Source organism: Haemaphysalis longicornis, unplaced genomic scaffold (genome assembly GCF_048455015.1).
Source record: "Haemaphysalis longicornis isolate Haplotype H1 unplaced genomic scaffold, Haemaphysalis longicornis Haplotype H1 scaffold_7, whole genome shotgun sequence".
NCBI lineage: Eukaryota > Metazoa > Arthropoda > Arachnida > Ixodida > Ixodidae > Haemaphysalis > Haemaphysalis longicornis.
This window is the reverse complement of record NW_027526422.1, coordinates 69,556,902-69,575,700: the sequence shown is the minus strand read 5'-3', so window position 1 is coordinate 69,575,700 and position 18,799 is coordinate 69,556,902. Positions and strand designations below refer to the sequence as shown.

Below are 18,799 nucleotides of genomic sequence, written 5' to 3'. Positions count from 1 at the left end.
CCCATCTAACTTTCTGCCGCCCCCTGCAACGCTTGCCTTCTCTAGGGATCCACTCTGTTACCCTTAATGACCAGCGGTTATCTTGCCTTCGCATTACATGCCCTGCCCACGTCCATTTCTTCTTCTTAATTTCTACTAATACGTCTTTAACACCAGTTTGCTCCCTGACCCAGTCGGCTCTCTTCTTGTCCCTTAATGTTAATATGTTCTTGTTAATATGCACCAACTATCCCAAATCACCACCCAAACTTATTTTGCTTTACCCGTGGCGGCCTACATGTGTTAACTTTGCATTGTTTATGCAGTTCTGATGCCGAAAATATACAAGCTGCTGCAGCCTGACTACCCGAAAGAAGAAGGCATCAACTTATTCAAGGCGTTTGTTTCACACTTGATTGATGAGCGGAAGTCCAAGAACAAAGTAAGGATGAATTGGACTGCATTCATCTTTATGTAAGCTTTTGGGATAGTGCTGTAGAACGGGCTGCAAACATTTGAATAAAGGACCTGCCACACCTATAGAACCTGTCGGAGAGCCAGCATAAGTAGCACGCGTTGCATGCAAGTTTCAATTCATCCCCTCGACGATTTGAATCCAACGTGAGAAATCCAACAGTAATATTAGAATCAGTAAGGTTGTATGTTCTGCGTCCGTACTACTTGCCATATTGGTTTCTGTCTGTGTCAAACTCGACTTCGGTGCCGCCGATAATTGCGGAAATCTTATCACATACATAAGATATTAATGTAAATGAGCATAAAGGTTAATACACTCGCAAATACTTGCTGAATACGCAGAAGAGTTTGCGTCTATTCAGGTGGACTGACAAGCGTAATGCTGCATACAAAGGCTTCATTCCACCTCTAGAAAAAATGGTCGTAGATTTCGGGTGTATACTCAAGGATTTCAACACATCAACTTCCAGGAAGAAGAGGACTTTCTTCAAGTATTCATGGATGCCGAATATGATATGCAGAACGGCGCAGATGGAAAAGCAGATAAAAAACAAAGTGAGAACTGAGTTTTTGTTAGTTTGCCGGCAGTGATTGCTATATGACAAACTTGGATATCAACCTGTTTACCATGGATTGTTTTGTTCCCTATGTACCTGGATTGCATTTCAGGGCTTGTAATTGTGCCCTCGGAAAAATCAGATTTCATTTCAGATGCCTGTAGAACTTTTTTTGTCTTCACATAGAACACAAAGTAATTTAAGAGCACGTCAAATTTTTCTCATAAAGCTTTATTCAAATTTAACGTTGGACATGCTTAAGCTAGTTTTTGGGGAGTCGTGTGGAGGCCATGTCGTCAGCCAAGTACCTGAAGCAGTCAACGCTGATTGGCTGATGGCCTCAACGTTGAGCAAAGCGGGGGAGGGAAATCGAGTGGAGGAAGAAGAGGAAGGAGCCGAGGAAAAAATGAAATAGTATGGGATTGAATCGCGTTAAATTGCACCAAGGCATCGGATTGAATTGAATTGAATCGTACTGAATTTTCTGGGCAGAGGGAGTGCAAACGAGGCTGTAAAGAAACTACGTGACGCCTAAGTGTAGTGAAGGAGGGAGAGCGATAGTGGCGAAACCGCTCTGATATCAGCTGTGACATGGATACCTGGGAGACCGGGGAGAGCAGGCCCCTCGTAACACTTCCGCTTCCTGGCCAACTTCCGCTTCTCTATCACCCGCCTCCCCCACCTCCGAATAAACAATGCTGGCTACTCGCGCCAGTGGTGCCTTCCATCAAGCGCTTGGTTTGGATATCTTTGCGTCGTTACCTCTTAACCAGGCCTCGCCAAAATTTTCGATAGCAAAAACTTCGCCAATGCTCTATTCCCCTGTCACATCATATCTAAATAGGCCCACCCAGAAATGCACAGCCCTCACATTGCTCGAACTGTTAAATGAACTTTATCCCCAACTTAAATCAATAATTGCTCGCTATTTGCAGACCATCGATAAACGTTCGGAGATACAGTTCCGGTCGTTAGTCATCAGATGATCCCCACTACTACGAGCCCTATTTGCGTCGCCATTTTGTGCCATCGTTGGGTGTCGAACAGCTTTGAGAAGCTGTGCTACCAGTCGGCACAGGTTTGCAGCTCCGCATTATTTTATCTTGGCATGCAAGGAACGTTCCTTTAAGAACCGACAATTCAGTAGACGAACAGCCAGCCGCCGTTATTCAAAAATCTCCGAAAATAGAGCTGTACATACTACAATAAACTACCTCTTCTGCACTCTCATGGGTGAGTTTGTGAAAACGTTAGTTTGCGTTTAACAATTACTCTAGTTATTTGAATCCTCCGTTACGGCAAAGGGTTGTGTTGCACATGGTACGTATTGTGTCCCAATCTGCAGTTAAGGCCTAATCGTTTAGGTTAATCAATTGTAGCAGTTTTTGGTGGCAATTAGGAATAAGCTGCAGGAGCACCGGTGTCTTTCGATTGAATGCTGCCAGGGGAAACGGGCATATCATAGTCATACTACGCCGAGTAGAACTAATATACAGTTTGTATGAGTGGCGTGGCTGGATGTTATTAGTCGCCGAATAACCAATAAAGTTTGTTCTACATAGATTTGGGAAGAATTTATACAGCAAATTTTCAAATAAAACTTCCAGAAAAGGCGGAAGCTTAGTTGCAACCTGTGGCGTCACATCGGAGAACAAACCGAAGAGCCAGCAGTCTGGCTGTGTCTTATTTGTGCTTTATTACTATTAGCCAATCAGCGTTTTTATTCTTGTTAAATATACCAACTTACGAAACTTGCCGTGGAACTATCTTGACAGTTTATCAGCTAATTTTGCTGCGAGAGCCCAGATGACGTAAAAAATCAGCTAGAAAGTTCTAAAACGAGCAGTCAAAACGGGTGAAAATGACCCATTTATTTAAGAAGGCGCTATCTTGTATGACGCCCCTAGATCATGGCACCATAACTTGGCAGTACTAATAAAATAACTTCGCTTTTGTAGAGATTCCAGTGGAGGAGATCACGGCCCACGGCATTATTTTCTTCGTTGCCGGCGTAGAAGGTGTCGCGACGGCCTTGACTCATACTGCCTACTTTCTGGCAATGCATCCTGAATTCCAGGAAAAGGTCATTGCTGAAGTGGACAAGGCGATTTCGGAGGTATGTAAGATCTGGCACTGGGCATCTCTTTGCGAACCAGCTCCTAAAGACATTAACCGTTATATGACACAAACGAATCGTGTGAAAAAAATGTTCGTTATTGCGGGAAGAAGATGTCAAGAGTGATTTTAATAATAAAAATTCAGCTTTTATTGCGAAACAACATTCGGTTGTGAAGGCGTAAAACCACAGCACACTTAGATTCATGTGTGCAAGCAATGGTGAAACAGAGCTAGGTGTACAGGATGGGGTTGGGAATTGTTGAAGCAGTGTGACTTGTGCGGCTTTTAGGAATAGCGGACCTGTACGCATGAAGCGTCTTTAGTTGCACCTGACGAAGTCTTTATGGGTGCGGGCATAAGTACACATTTTCAGTAGAGTTGTCAAAAAACAAGAAAAAAAATTCCCGACTGAGATCAAACCCCACGCGTCAAGGTATGATAAAGTCAAAATCGGCCATTACGTCACTCTTTATTTTTTCATTTTTATTTTGTGGTCCCGGCACGAAACACCACAAAGCACAAAATAGGATGAACTTAGTGGAACAAACACAACAAACAATACAATTCGATAAATCTCTGAGGTGAAGGAGAAATCATGCGAAGCCCCTGAAGTTTATTTCTACAAGTCAGTCATTTGACACGGAAAGTTTGGGCATCGTGAAAGAGATTTTTTCTCTCTAAAGTTACGGCAGGAAATTCCATGAAGAAAAATAGAATCCTCAGCCATACGACTTCACTGCCCAGAATAGAGAGCAAAAGAGCAATAGAGAGAACGTCCATGTGGGAACGTTTTACGCGCTCACTTGCACTCAGTTTGTGGCTCCAACTTTCGTTTTCAAAGTTTGCTCAGGCGTGTTTGAGCTGACACCTTATTTAATACTCGACATGAAAATAATGTTTCTCGTTTCACTCCAGGGAGGATTGACGTACGACGCCCTACAAGAAATGCCCTACCTCGAGGCTTCAATCAAGGAAGCGCTAAGACTGACCACCCCCGACTCCGTGTGAGCTTTTAAAAAAATCGATGTCTTTCTCGTTTCCGGCTCTGCAATGAAAGCTGGTTTGTAGCGAAAGCAAAGATTAACATCTTTTTAGAAAACAGCAATTAAGCCCGAAGGCTGTGAATGCCGGCGTGGTGTATCAACATTTGAGTTTGAGAAGCTGTCTGCAAGCCACGTTCACTTGTCTCATGGCTTGTGGAATTTAAGCGATATGGCTGGGCGAGTTGGTGGCTAATGTATGCCTCGCACGGAAAGAACTCAAATACCGTAATTACTCGCATAATGATCGCACTCGCGTAATGATGGCACCCCTGAAGTTCGTCGTCAAAATATTACTTTTTTTTTATTTCCCGCGCAATGATCGCACCCTGAACTTGCCGCAACCATATGTCGTATGTGGACCAAGTCTAGACAACGATCGTCGTGCTTACGTTAGTGTCCTCCTCTTTCAAAGCGAAAATGGCTACGTTATTGCCGCGGACTTGATGATATTAGCGATATCGGCAAGCGTGAGTTCATTATTGGTGCGGAAGAAACTCTCACTAAATGCACATACTGTACTCACAAAACATATAAAAAATATAAAAAAATCTGCTCCTTTCGTTGCAAATGTCGACAAAAGACGATAGTTTTTGTAGACATTTGCCAAGGAAATGCCCCCCTTCGCTTTCCCGCTCACCTCTCATGCTGTTCCTGTTCCGTCGCGCTCATCCCAAGGTAAACGCACTAAAGGTTTGCTCAAGGCGATTTGAATTTACCGCGTTCCACTGCTACAGGCGGGGTTCCTCGATGCCAGCGCTGCAGTACGGCGGAGACGCGCGTGAATCGAGGCGGCCGACTTCAAGGTTTACAGAACCGCGTTGTCGTGCTCCACGTGCGTTCCACTGGTGCGTTCCAAGCAGAACGTGAAACTTAGCTAGTGGAACCTTTCTTTGCTGTTGCCGCATGATTTCTCATATGCCGCCAGGAGGTAGCGCGGGCAACAGCAGGCGGTGCGCGTTGTTCTGCAGTACATGCAGAATATCATTTGCTATCGAAAAACCGAGCATCCGGGATTTTTTTAATAAAGGAACACTGTAAATATCCCTTGTGTACTAATTTCCTGTCTTATATTTGCGTAATGTTTTGTTTTTGTTAAACAAAGTTGACAAGTATGAACATATAAACCAGGCTTAGACGTTTACTGTTGGCTGTGAGTATATAGGGCTATTGCGCAGTAAGCATTTTACTTTGGCCTGGTGGCTGAATTGAGTTACAGACAGACCAAAATTTCTGGGTTTAAGTAGCCCAAGAAAGACTATCGTTTTTAAAAAATGCGCTCGGCTTGCTGCGTCGGCAGCCGTGTGTTGATGTCCCACACTGTGAAAGCAGCAGTCACTTATTGGTCGACTTGTTCTCACCTCACAGCAAACTCGTTCCGGCGCGTTCTGTAATTCCGGCGCGTTGCGTAATGAAAACAATGCATTTTGCATCACTCCGTCTCATTCTGTGGTCAGTGGTGTTTTTATGTTTTTATTTGTTATGTTTATTATGCTCATGAGACTTATCTTAAACATTCTGACCTGCAACTTGCGTTTTCTGCGCTAGAACGTTTTTCGGAAAAGTTTACCTCGCGTAATGATCGCACCCCTAACTTTGCATCATATTTTTGAAAAAAAAAGTGCGATCATTAGCAAGTAAATACGGTAATACGAAGCATCAGGGCAAAGCTAAACCGGCCGGCGCTTGCATAAATCGCTGCATGAATTCGGGTCACAGTTTTACAGAAAGTATTTCCTCCTAATCAAAGTGTCCAAAACGAGCGGAAAAGTTCACGGGCCACAACGCCTTGAAGCGAAGTCTATTAAAGGACTTTGCACCCCTTCGTAATATGTCCAATGAGCCAGTCCAGCTTAGAATATGTAGCTACGAACATTTCTGCACAGATATTACTGCAGTGAGCCCAAACGAATCATCCGATCTGCGCGCCCAAATTTTTTTCCAGCGTTCTTAAAGGGACCGGACCCTAGCTGCAACACTTTTTTTCATCTTTTTTTGAATCTTAAATGCTTGCAGAATGTAGTCACCTAACACACCCACTACTTAGATTAGGGGGTCGCAAAGTACCTCAACCAAAAATTACTGCTCTATGCCTACCAGATAACTTCTAAACTCTGCTGAAAGGATTTTTTTTCCTTTCTCGGTCTTGACGTTCTTTGACGGCTCGAATTACGTCACTAAGGCCCTATAGCGGCTGTTGGCCGGTTTTCGATAGCAACTTAAAAAAAAGCCACAAAACAAAGCAGAGATGGAAGGCGTATCTGGTGCGACGATCAAATCACGCAGTGCCGCTCCGTGCTGGCGATAACTATAGCTTTCGCCGTGGTTCCATACGCGAAGGAAAGAGCGAAAGCGCCTATCGAAAATGTTTCAGGGTCCCTTTAAACACTCAGCCGCCCTACGTGCATTTATGTGACGTCACACAGACGTCACAGGGATTCCAGACACAGAATAAAAAAAGACAAATTATGAGCACCGCTGCAAGCCCGTGTAAAGCGGTAGGATGCCTTTAAGCGTGATGCTTGCCTTTGTTGTTTGGGTTTTGCCTGTCACTAGCGGAGCTGTTCATCTCGCATCTATAGTCCGGAGTGCGATTAATATTCTTATGATCCGTAGTCCTTTAAATACTCCACGTTTTGTGACTTAATAACAGCGAGGAGGAAGATTGGGTCCGGAATAACGGGGCTCTCCGGCCCCATGCGAGTACAAGAAAGGAAGGGAATGAAGCTGGTTGCAATCCACCACCTGGACGCGTCATCTCTTTTTAAATAAACGGGGTTGCCACCTAAGTACCTCGTGACAACACGAATTAACACAGAAGAATGTGGAGTTGTCAGCATGTTGTCATGGTGTAACCACATTGTGAGAGGTTGGCGTACCTTTGAAAATCTTTGTAATTTCAGTACAGCGATACTGTCCTAAAGCAATGTACGACTGAGCGTAATTACTTTCCCAGTTACGGAGGCCTCTCGCATAGATCTGCAACTACTCCTGGGTTCGGGCAGCGCAATATAGGAGCGGTTGGAGATTTATGGGAGAGGCTGTCGTCCTGCAGTTGACCTAGATAGACTGATGGAGCTGATGATGATATTTTACGATCACGTTCAATGCAGAGGCATGCGGCTTTGCACCGAGGAGACCACAGTGGCTGGCATCCACTTCAAACCAGGAATGTGCGTGGACATCCCTCTAGCGGCCATGCACCGTGATCCCGAGTACTTTCCCGAGCCAGAAAAGTACAATCCGGAAAGGTATGGGCTAAGGATTCCCACCCATAATTTTATTTTGCCCCTTTGGCGGAGTTAGTTATTCCGCGCCTGGGGTGAAAAGAACGTACAAATTTTTAATGCAAAAGTATTAAATGATTCAATCAGGTCGATTGGTAAGAAGTTTTATTGAGCTTCCATGGCTTCCAGCCGATCGATTGTGATTCAAATTCAGACCTTGTGAGTTTCAGGGAGTGTGGAGGGAGATGGGCTCTGGTTGCAAGACACCGGGTACCCAAATGCTGAAGCGTTGTCCGAGTTGGTGATCTGACAGCAACCGCGATACCAGGGTGAGGAATAGTGAGCGAAAAAAACGCAGCGTCGGTATCAGAAGTCGTGAAACGGCTGTGGAGCGTTCTATAGCTCGAGGTTGGCAATAATATAAACGCAAATAAAAGACGGCGCTGCTAAGCAGCGCCCACGTCTGCGCAGGACTACGTGAAAGGCAATGAGCGCCGCTGTGGCTGCAAGTGCAGTGGTCGGCGGCATATCAAGCGCGCTCTCCGCTGACCTCGCACAGCGGCGCAACAGCCCTAATTGTGGGCAGTGCAAAACTGCAAGGAGCACTCTTCGGCGTGTGATTGGGAAGTAAGGCTTTCGCGCTCTCGTAAAAAGTGTTTTGGTGCCCTCGAAGATTTTACAGTTTGTCGCTGTTGTCCCCCCTCACAAAGTGTTTTACTTGTTCGAACTAAAATAACCTGCAGCCAAAACGGCAAGATTTTTTTTTTCATTTTAGTGATATACACTGCTTTTCTTTACAGTATCACGAAATACTATCTTAACCGGAAGTGTCGAATAGTTGTCCCTGTGTTCACTTCCCTCGGCACGCCACAGATTTCTGCCGGAGAACAAGGACAAAGTCAAGCCTTTCTCGTTCATTCCCTTCGGCGCCGGGCCACGGAACTGCGTTGGCATGCGACTCGGGCTCCTGCAGACCAAGACCACTTTGGCCTCTATGCTCAGCCGGGTCCGGTTTGAACCCTGCCCCGAGACAATGGTGGGTATACTTAGCCCCTGCTCGGGAATCTCACATGTCTCTTGCGCGTTTGCCTGGTAGAGACAGGATGCTCTTCTTCAGCGTGCACCACGCGTATTAGCAGGCTGTTGCCCTGACGAGGACGGTCTAGATCGAGCCAAGCCGCGGCACCACCTCGCTAGTAAATCGTAGTGTAGAGGCACGTTTTCAGGAAGGGTTGCACCTGCTAAAACGGGAGGACCTTCATTTTGAAAGTTAAAAGCTAAAAACAGATTTGACCTTTGCGCACTGCACCACCGAGAAAGAAAGAAATGCGAGACAAAAACAACACGCGGAATTCGCGACAGAAGCCGTTCCCGCACTGCATCAGCATTAACTCTATGTCATGTTAGCCGTGTGACTTTCTGCGCACGGCTTGGTTTTTTGTAAACAACGTGGCTATATGGGGCGGTATTCTCGTAACTGTCCCTTTTGAAAACGTCCCTTTTGCGTCCGTTTCATCGTGACGTACTTCCGGTTAAGCAGTAAGCGTTGGCAGTAGGTTTGTTGCGCTTCCGTTACGTCCCTTCCGGTTGTTTGCTTTTAGCCAATCAGGGCTCGCCAAAAGGGACACTCTTGAAAGGGACGCAAAAGGGACAAAACTCGAGAATACCGCCCCTGGTTTAGCCAACACAGAAGACACAACGGCGTTGTGGAGGAAGCCGACTGCAATTACCGCACCGCATATTTCAACCTCGGCCAATGGCTCGCGAGCTGCTGTCTTGTTTCGCCTTTTCTTTTCTGCTTCCACCTCTCCCGAGGTTGCAGTAAATGCTCGTTAAAGGGAAATCACTTTACCGGAATTCTCCCGTTTTTAGAAAAGCTTTTGTGGTCCAAACTTCAGTGCGGGTACCGAAACTAATCATAACGTTTAACGAGTTACCGCTTATAACCAAGCCAATTGCTCGCTTCGAGGACTTCGTTGTAATAACGAGGCCTTGATGTTCGTATGCTTTGTTTGGGGAGCGAGGGGACTGTTTTGTCGTCTGTTCTTTAGCTTTTTTCCGCACTCTCGGTTGCGGGCACGATGCCTGTTTGACAGCCGGAGTCATCCCGCTAAACGTTGCGGGCGGCGTCGCTGCGACCGGGGGTTAACTTCATTGGTCCTTTGGGTTACGCGTAAATACTTCACTTACTTTTCGGTCCCCATTTTTAAAGCGAAGGCTTAGTGTTGTGACGTATGGTGTCTGAAACGCGAGAACGCCCTACAGAAAAGCCAACTTTCTCAGGCGATGATGAATGATCGTGAGTGAGGTGAAAGGAAGAAAAAAAAAAAAAAAAACGTCAAGGGGCCGGTACCCAGCCTGTGACCCTTGCGTTATGAAGCCGGCGTATATCCGACTGCTCAATTTCGACATGGTCGAAACCCAGTCCAAACTCTGACAACAACTAAAGAATCTGTCACAAACTTCGCGTTCAACCATCGTCGTCTTTAGACAGAGGGGGTGCTTGATTTTTTTTGGGCGAAGCACCTTAGGGGCTCAGGCTGTCGGCATCTCATGTAGTCACGGTACTAAAACACCAGGACACTCGTTTTCGAATGCCTCGCGCTAGAACGCTACGCGTACTAAGAGAACATACCGGGATACTCGTTTTCCAACGCCTCGTGCTAGAGCGTTTCGTGCTTCAACGACATGAGAATTTTACATCAAAGCTGTATACCTCTACCCCCAAGGATTTCATCGCCGTGGGCAAAAACGCCAAGGCACCAAGGCCTAAGACACCGGCGCTCAGAATCGAAAACGCACCATACACTTCACCATAACTTCGAAACCGTGTCATACATCTAAACCGCATCATTGAAACCTCATCATACATTGTATGCATTGCATGCTTTGCCCCTCCCCAGGTTTCACGTTAGTGGAGATGGCCCGGTTTTTGTCGTTACTTTCAAGGGGCGGGCGTATGCATCTGCATATATGGTACATGTGACCACAAAAAATACCCATCGCATTAAGCTCGAACAACACCTCACAAAAATCAAAACTGGTACTGACAAAAGAAGAGGGCAAGGCGACCGAACGATCCTTAATCTACAAACGAGATAAACGAATAGAAAACATCCCATATTAAGTGAAATATGCGATTTCACTCGCCCCCACGTTGAAACCGGAATTATCTACTTACCGAACTTATCTCGATGTGGCACATGCGCATAATTTTTCTATATTGTTCTTTTGCTGCAGGTTCCGTTAAAGTACAAACCATGCCAACTTCTTCCCGTCCTCGACGGCCCGATGATGCTTCGCGCTGTTTTACGGGACAGCCCTCTGCCAAAGAAAGAGCTCCTTTCGTCGTGAAGATCTCTTGTACCAACACAACACGATGATGGATGATATTTTTTTTCAAGTCCACGACAACTGCAGATCGTCGATGATTTTAAGGAGATAAATGCGAAAGCCAATGTTAAGAACATTTGAGGGTGTAATTAATAGAAAAAAATCACGAGCCGTCCACTCTGTGAAGGCGGATATGACCAGTAAAGCTTTGTGTCATGGAATTTAAATGAACCTTGGTATGGGCAAATCGTTAACGATGGTCGACCTTTAAAAAGACACATACATACACGCGCACACCTTTATTTCCCCTCTACTGCTCTTGCGAATTCGCCTCTTGATAACGTATCTATTAAAGTGCACATCCCAGTGATTAAACGTATAAGCTTGAAGTTTCTACATTGAATATTGTGTCTGTTCATAAATAATCAAGCCAAGATAAAAATCGAAGTGCTCAGACCTGCAAGCTTTCGCTAGAAATCATATTTTGAATGACGTGTGACTTTATGGTGACACGCATTATGACGTTGGTTTTCAACGCGTCGCGCTTCAAAGACTCATGGAGCGTTTTTGTTTCCAAGCATAAAAAATACATGAACCGTAACCATATAAACTTCGCTCAAAAGAGATGGTGCATGCGATGGAGCTCACAGCTGTACTTCAATTGCGCAAAAACTAACGATGACAGGAGAAAGACGACACGAGACAGAGCGCACTTTCAACAAACTTTCAACAAAAGAGACAGAGAAGGACACATAATCTGTCTCTTTTGTTGAAAGTTTGTTGAAAGTACGCTCTGTTTCGTGTCGTCTCTCTCCTGTCTTCGTTAATTTTTGCGCAATTGAAGTACAGCATGGATTACCAACTCGCCCCATCCTACAGCCTACGGAGGAGCTCACAGCTTTATCTAAAGAACTTCGAAGAAGAGCCGCCCCGCATTCGTCCATTGACAACATACTACTCCCAAAAGGACTCTGCATCACTAGGAGGGACATCTGGCGCCTTGTCCTGACTTTTTGAGGGACACAAATGTCTGTGAATTTTGTTGATTGCTCGTGAATAGTTTTAGAAGGTGCCACTGGGGCGGAGTGATTGCTTACATGCCCGTTTTTTTACAACTCACTCACTCACTGTGTACGGAGGCGCGAAGTAAAACAGGATGCACCCGACCACGTGTGAGTCATTTCTGTTTTTGTTCTAGCTGCACTATTTTTCTCATCAAGTCCAGCCGCTTGTAGGTGTAATTTTTGGTAAAATGAATAGAGATAGCTCAGATGTGTTCTTTGGCTCGTCATGTGGGGAAATATTTGCTTGTACACATTGTACACATGCCGCCATTGAACTGTACCCAAGAGGGCTGGGACCTCTGTCACTCCTTTGTAGCCTTTAGACCCAGCCTACGTCTTCGTATACTCCTGAGAAAATAAAATATTTGAAATCTTTGAACATGATTCCTAATAATGACTCTGTGAGAAATGTAATTGCTGCACCAGAACGGGCTACGTATCACGCACATGAGCCAATAGCGTTTTCCATTTCTTTCCCTGACTCCCCCGTCCCACGCTCACGCAGCTATATATAAGCGATATGAATATACGACCAGTCGATCATTCCTTGATCAGCTACGTGTCGCATGGCTCCGTTACTGTAAACTCGACGCAACTGTGGCAGCTATTAGAATACTGCCGGACACAAAATTTGTTTCTTCTGCCCGAATGTTGTGCGTGAAAATCAGGCGTTGTTTTTTAAATGAGCCAGATCGAGATCCACCTGACCCGAATTCGAGAAACAGGCGGTAGCGGTAGTTTGTTACTGGACCTACATGCAACGCCGCCATAGCTATTACACGATATATTTTACATGTCATCTAGGAAAAGTTTATAACCACAAGTACTTAAAAATTATATCGTGAGGTTGAGCAATATAGGGGGATTTGGATTTGGATTTGGCTGATATTGAAGCTTGGATTTGGCTCATATTGAATTTGAACACTCAAGTGGATGCAGAATTCTTATGAAAACATTATTTAAATTGACTTTCAAGCATGTTGCGATTGAGTTTTCGTGAAAAAGGCACTAAACATATGCAACGGGGCTTCACGAACAGTGGAACTACACATGAGGAGCAGGTGAGTCCTCTTGGCACCGTTTGCAGCTCTTTTAGAATTATTCCCTAGGACAATTGTCTTGGGCACTCCTGAAGGCACTCACGAAGTAAGCAAGCTCTGTTGTTGTTGTTAAATCTTTTGTTCAAAAAGGGAAGGCCGGTGGCCTCGTAGGGGTGTTGGAAGGGGAGGATTCATAGATGAAAGGGGTTCGTATGAGTTCGTGGTCGTCGGGAGGCGGCATGAGCTTTTTCACAGGAGCGTTGTCCAGCATTGGATCATCTGTTCACTAGTGTAGGCCATCGCTATATAACTCGCGCTAGATCGCTCTTAGTGGCGAACTGAATGGTAAGGTTGATGCTGTGTTCATCTAATGGGGGGGGGGGGGATCGATAAGGGGGGAGGGATCTGGGTTTGGAGAAGTGAAATTCCGGTATCGAGAGTATTTGGGACACATCCAGACCAGGAGGTCCAAGTCAGCCTTGACAGCTTGCTGACGGTGTGGATATTTCGGGTTGATGTGGGGAAATCAACCCATCTGCGAATTGTTTCTGGGGAAAATGATGCATCTGTATAGAATTTTTTAATAAATATTTCTTGGTTTCTTGTAACGGAAGGTTGGTTGGAAACATGATCCCTCGGCGTAAGTTGCTTGAGTCGGAGTTTCTTTTCGTGTTTGTACCGGTGTATGCGTATGGCGAGGAATATGCTGGTACCTTAGGTCGTGTCCAAGCATTCATGAAGGTCTGAAGCCTGGGCGACTGCGGGGTCAGCGGAGGAGAGAAAAGAGCAAGCCTCAGGCTGCTTGATTCCCGGGTGCCGGCAAATCATGGCCGGGAGTGCAGACTATGCGGACTTGAATGCCATACAGCTGATTAATTTGGTTTACGGAAGGGTGCGTTGAACATGGTCGTCGATGTTCTTGAAATGCTTCCTAGCAATCAGTTCATATTCCTTATTGCGTTGCCACGAATTTCCAATACGCTTCACAAGAAGGCTTGAAGAATGAAGTGGTTCGTACCATCACAGAAGGGGGGATTTAGATTTGCCATGTCTTGTAAGCGGCGGCAATTTAGGTAAGTACTAAAATGGCGAATATGGGAGTAAAAAATAAATATAACCAGAGTGTTTGCGTACAGGCGGGTGAGACTAAACGTAATCATTGTTTCACATCTCTCAGTTTCATTTCATTATCTCCTTCTTCCGTTCACTTCGTCATTGACATCTTGGGACAGATCTTTCGCCGATCTCTTCATTGTCGGCTGAATTCTTAATAAGGCAGCACTGAAAAGCGAAAAAAAAAACAAACCCAGAAAACTCCCACGAAACAGTCTGAGCATTCAAGCCAAAAGCAAACTCCCATTGGGCAAATGGATTTGGCTCATTTTGATCCGTGAAACAGCAGGATGTTGCTCATTTCCGATACGAACTACGATCTGTGTACACGTTTTCCGGGCGTTACCTCAGTTATTTTCTTGCCACCCCTTTTTAATGGGAATGTTGCCCAGTTTTTCTTGTCAGTGCAGTTTTATCCCACTTAGTTTCCGTTTCTGGATCTCGCTCATTTTGAAAAACAAACAAACAAAAAAAAAAACGACTGAAATATTCGAGCTGTACTGCACCAACGTAGCTGTCAAAAACGTAAACTCTGTGTGGAACTCGCAGCTCTAAAAACTAGTACGTAAAAGAGCATAAGGAGGACACCTTGAAAACGCCTTACGGGCTTAGGTCTATGGCAAAGATGCTTCGTTTACTTAGAAATAACGGAGCAAAGCTGACGTTTCTATCCATTATATTTCATTCTTGCGTGAGTGAAAGTAGCCTGTCACGCATCACGGATGAAGAGGGACCGTAGTACAATCTCATTCCCGCAAGAGCAAGCTCCATTTTATAATTACACTTTTTTACCTAGCTGAGATGTGGTGATTTTAGTTGGTTTTTGTTACTGGATAGCCAGGGTATACTTTAATTAAAGAACAATGCTGGCGTAGGCTACATGTACGTGTTTCGCCTCTAATGTGCTAAAGGCTTCATTTTAGCTCTATTATGGCGACATGTTTGAACCATCCCACCAGCGAAGCTACTGGGGAAACGTGTTTACTGTCATGTGCCTGTGAAAGTAGACCAGCGAGGCCATTAACACCATGGGTAAAGGTAAAACACAGCGTGTCTATACGGCGTAATCTCCCGCATACAGTTAAAGGGAGCCTGCAACATTTTTTTCAACTTTTTTTGAAATCCTACATGCTTGCAGAACGTAGTGACCCAACACGCCCAGTACTTATATTAGGGGGTCGCAAAGTACCTCAGAGTTATCTTTGCGATGTTCTTTTCCCCGGGGCTTCTCCTCCAAGCCGCAGTAGCGCTGACGATCTGACCCCGGGTATCCTCAACCGACAAACTCAGCTTCCGATACAAAAACTGTACATTTATTTACAGCCCTGTGGGCGGCTAAGAAACATTGCTCGGGTGGAGCCCGCAGACCTCGTCTGTCTGTCTTCATCTTCCCCTCCCCCTGCCGCTGAGGACTGGGGGAAGGAAAAAAAGCAAGTCCTCTTCGTCGGGGTCCATCCCCATGTGGTGGTCGTTAGGACTTCCGGTGCGAGCAGGCGCGGCCTTTCTCGGAATAGGCTCCGGAACGATCGCCGGGTGGCGCTGCACTCTCCCCTCCGGGGGAGTACGCCGGGGCGGCCGCCGCTTCGGCACGTGCTTTTTTCGCGGTGCGCGTGCTGCATTTCTCGCGCTAGGAAGAGGGATGGGTAAAATTTTCTTTCGACTTATGAAAGCATACACATTAGCACGTGTTCAGCAAGTTCGGTTTACACGTAGAGTAGCTACTGGGCCCATTTTTGCCGGTGCTTGTCTTGTCGTCTGCTAGAGACGCGTCGTCTGCTACTCGCCAGTCGAACTGCCGAGCGCCCCGGCGGTTTCACGGGATAAAGAGTGCTCTTGTGGGCGACCCTTGGCTGGTCTAACCACCTCAGTCATCGCGAAACGACTGCGTCTGGTGAACGGCTTTTCAGCGCCCTAAGCAGACGCCCCGCGGCCCGCTCCTCCGCGCCTGGCAAGTGCACGCGCAGCTCGCGCTGTCTCCCGCACCGCCTGAGGCATCCAGCCTCCTACTCACGAATGCGAACAAAGCGACCGCCGGCTGCGCGAGCCACTTAAGTCAGCACGTACAAAGAGAGGCGGGAACACTCCTCACTAGCTCGAAACGAAAAGATGAAACTGAAAGCGAAGCAAACCCCCCATATTGTTGCATGGTCAGCTGTCACGACAGTAAAGAAGAGGATCCATTCGTTAAATTCTGCATATTCCCCGCGAAAGCGCACCAAAAGGATAGACGGTAAGCATGGATCACTGGGGTTCGAAAGGTGAAATAAGTTGACACATTTCTGTTTGTATCTGTGTGCTTTCAGTTTACATTACCCGGCTTTGAAAATGCGTACTAGTTTTCTAACGAGTCCTCCCCTCTACACTTTTTTTAATGCATGCTGCCAATAATTGTTTTCCGCTATAATAAATGAACTTTGGAGTTGTTTAGCTGGTGCCGTTCGATATCGTCCATATATAACACAATAGGTTGACATTTTGCATGGGTGAAAAAAAGATAGTTTCTAGCGATTTACCTGGCTGTAGTAGCTCTGGTCCGTCTTGTCATTGTGACGTGTTCTGGACGGGATTGCTGCGTTGTTCGTTTTTTTCCCACATTTACAAATACTGGTAATTAAAAGAGTTATACACCAAATTCTGCGTATTAATAGTAATTAAAAGTTATACGCCACAAGCTGTTCTGTTGTTTCCGGGAACTGTCACGCTAACCCATACTTGTACTCCAAGCGGGTGACAAACGTTGCGAACAAAAATTTCTTCAAGGACAAGTAAAATGGAAATGCGGCGCTGTCAGCGCACCCCTTAATTAGCGTGTGCCTTTCTAATGCGTTTTTATAAGATGCAGCTGATTGTTTCAAGAGTAAGAAATAACCTATTAACCATAATCAATCACGTTTATCTTACATTTCTTGCTAGCTTCAGTGTTTCTGCAGTCCAGAAAGTATGTCCGAAGCGCGAGCACGCGAAGGGAGTAACAAACAAGAGAAAAGTACGCTGTGACAAGCTGAACAGCTGTCGCCTTGCAGAAGAAAAGAGCAACCGACGACTGCCGAACAACGCGTTTCCACCCTTAAAATCGTCGAGCGGCGGGAAGCAAGCGGCGCGTCTGTAGCAGACGACAAGACAAACGTCGACAAAAATGAACTCAGTAACTCCTCTACGTTTAAACCGAACTTGCTGGACACGTGCTGACGCGTATGGTTTCATAAGTAAAAAAAAAACATTTTGCCCAGCCCTCTTCTTAGCGCGAAAAATGCAGCACGCGCGCAGCGGAAAAAGCACGTGCCAAAGCGGCGGCCGCCGCCGCGTACTCCCCCGGAGGGGAAGAGGGCAGCGCTTCCTTCGCCCGGAAAACTTCAGCTTCGCCTCCCTATGTGCGGCGTTTGAAAGTGTCACGCCACACGTTCTTTCCGTTTTCGCGCTGGTCTTCCCAGGGACCGCGCCAGTGAGTGCGTCGAAACGCCCGACACTCAGCCAAAAATTACTGCTCTGTACCCATTATCTAGATAGCTTGGAAACTCTCCCAACAATGTTTCTCTATTTGCCGGTCATGACGTTTTTCGACCGCTCGAATGACGTCATTGAGGCCATGTAGCGGCTGTTGGCCGGTTTTCCACCAATTGCAGCAATGCACGCTTTTCGATCGCAACTTTAAAAATAAAGCCACAAAAACAAACCAGAAATGGAAGGCGTATCTGGTGCGACAGCAAATCACGCAGTGCCGCTCCGTGCTGGCGATACCCATAGCTTTCGCAATGGTTCCAGACGCGAAGGAAAGAGTGGAAGCGCTTATCGAAAGTGTTGCAGGGTCCCTTTAAATGGAAGAAGCTCCACCAGTCCCTTTTCACCATGCATGATTCCGGCCTTCACAACTTATAGTTCGCTAAAGCGGATGGTGTTGCGATGTATTCACGTTTACCGCATACTCTGTGTCTGTCTGTCCCTGCAACATTTTACATGACTGCTGGAGTCATGTAAAAGAACGCTCGCGCATACAAGTTATTGCCCATTCAGTATTTGATCTCGAGTTTGTATCCATTTCGTTAACCCTTGAAGTAAGCGTTGAAGAAGGCATTTCTGACCACCAAATGCTTTCACTTACATTTGGTAACCAAAATCGCAATGTCAGCCGCAACGATAATTTCTCGAGGGTTCCAGTCAAGCAGTATAGAAGGGCAAACGGTGAAATCGTTATCGATCATCTAGAAATCATCTGCTTCCAAAGTACATATACTAAAATTGGAACGATACAGTGAATATTAGCATTGCCCCTGCGCAATGAGGACACGCAAAATCGAGAAGCGTTCCACATTTTTTGCGGGTAGAGTTACTTTCTGTTTCTCTTCTACATCTTGTTGCTTTTTATGTAATTGAAATCTTTTATATGTATTGCGATAGGTTCTGCTGTATCCCACCTGCATGGTCCTTCGTGAGCGCAGTATACTGTAAATAAATAATAAATAAATAAATAAAAACAAACAAACAAACAAACAAACAAATAAATAAAATAAAATAAATAAATAAAAAAATATCTCTAAAGAATTTTTCTGGGATTATGATACAAGCATTTATTCCTTATGGTTAAAGTATAAACAAGCAATAGAGCTTTGGAAAGCTAACTTTATTCCTACTAAATGGAAATGTGCAGAGCGGACAAAACCTTGGATTACACGTGGTATCATTCATATTAAAAGACAGTTACAAAGAATGCGCAAAAAAAGAGAAATAATTCCGCAGACATAAGTCAACTCGCTCAAATATTCATGGCCTAAATGAAAGAAGCCAGAGATAATTTCTTTTTAACAATGTTGGCAAGTTTTATGATAAATCAGCCACAGAAGTTTTGGCGATATT

General features: G+C 45.5%; 1 protein-coding gene and 1 non-coding gene across 2 annotated transcripts in view; both read left to right on the top strand.

Annotated features, from left to right (window-relative positions):
* The window catches only part of LOC144145867 (cytochrome P450 3A41-like), a 30,765-nt gene extending 18,591 nt beyond the window's left edge, over positions 1 to 12,174 (top strand). Inside the window, exons 8-14 of the mRNA XM_077677682.1 lie at positions 306 to 421; positions 927 to 1,011; positions 2,972 to 3,129; positions 4,047 to 4,135; positions 7,285 to 7,422; positions 8,272 to 8,434; positions 10,639 to 12,174. Of these exons, the coding sequence (XP_077533808.1) occupies positions 306 to 421; positions 927 to 1,011; positions 2,972 to 3,129; positions 4,047 to 4,135; positions 7,285 to 7,422; positions 8,272 to 8,434; positions 10,639 to 10,752 (863 nt within the window). The 3' untranslated portion in view covers positions 10,753 to 12,174. The remainder of the gene's footprint in view (positions 1 to 305; positions 422 to 926; positions 1,012 to 2,971; positions 3,130 to 4,046; positions 4,136 to 7,284; positions 7,423 to 8,271; positions 8,435 to 10,638) is intronic.
* A 5,984-nt stretch (positions 12,175 to 18,158) lies between these two features.
* LOC144147454 (U6 spliceosomal RNA) lies at positions 18,159 to 18,261 on the top strand. Its single transcript, XR_013317943.1, has one exon. It is a non-coding gene; the product is annotated as a U6 spliceosomal RNA (small nuclear RNA).
* Positions 18,262 to 18,799: the final 538 nt, after the last annotated feature.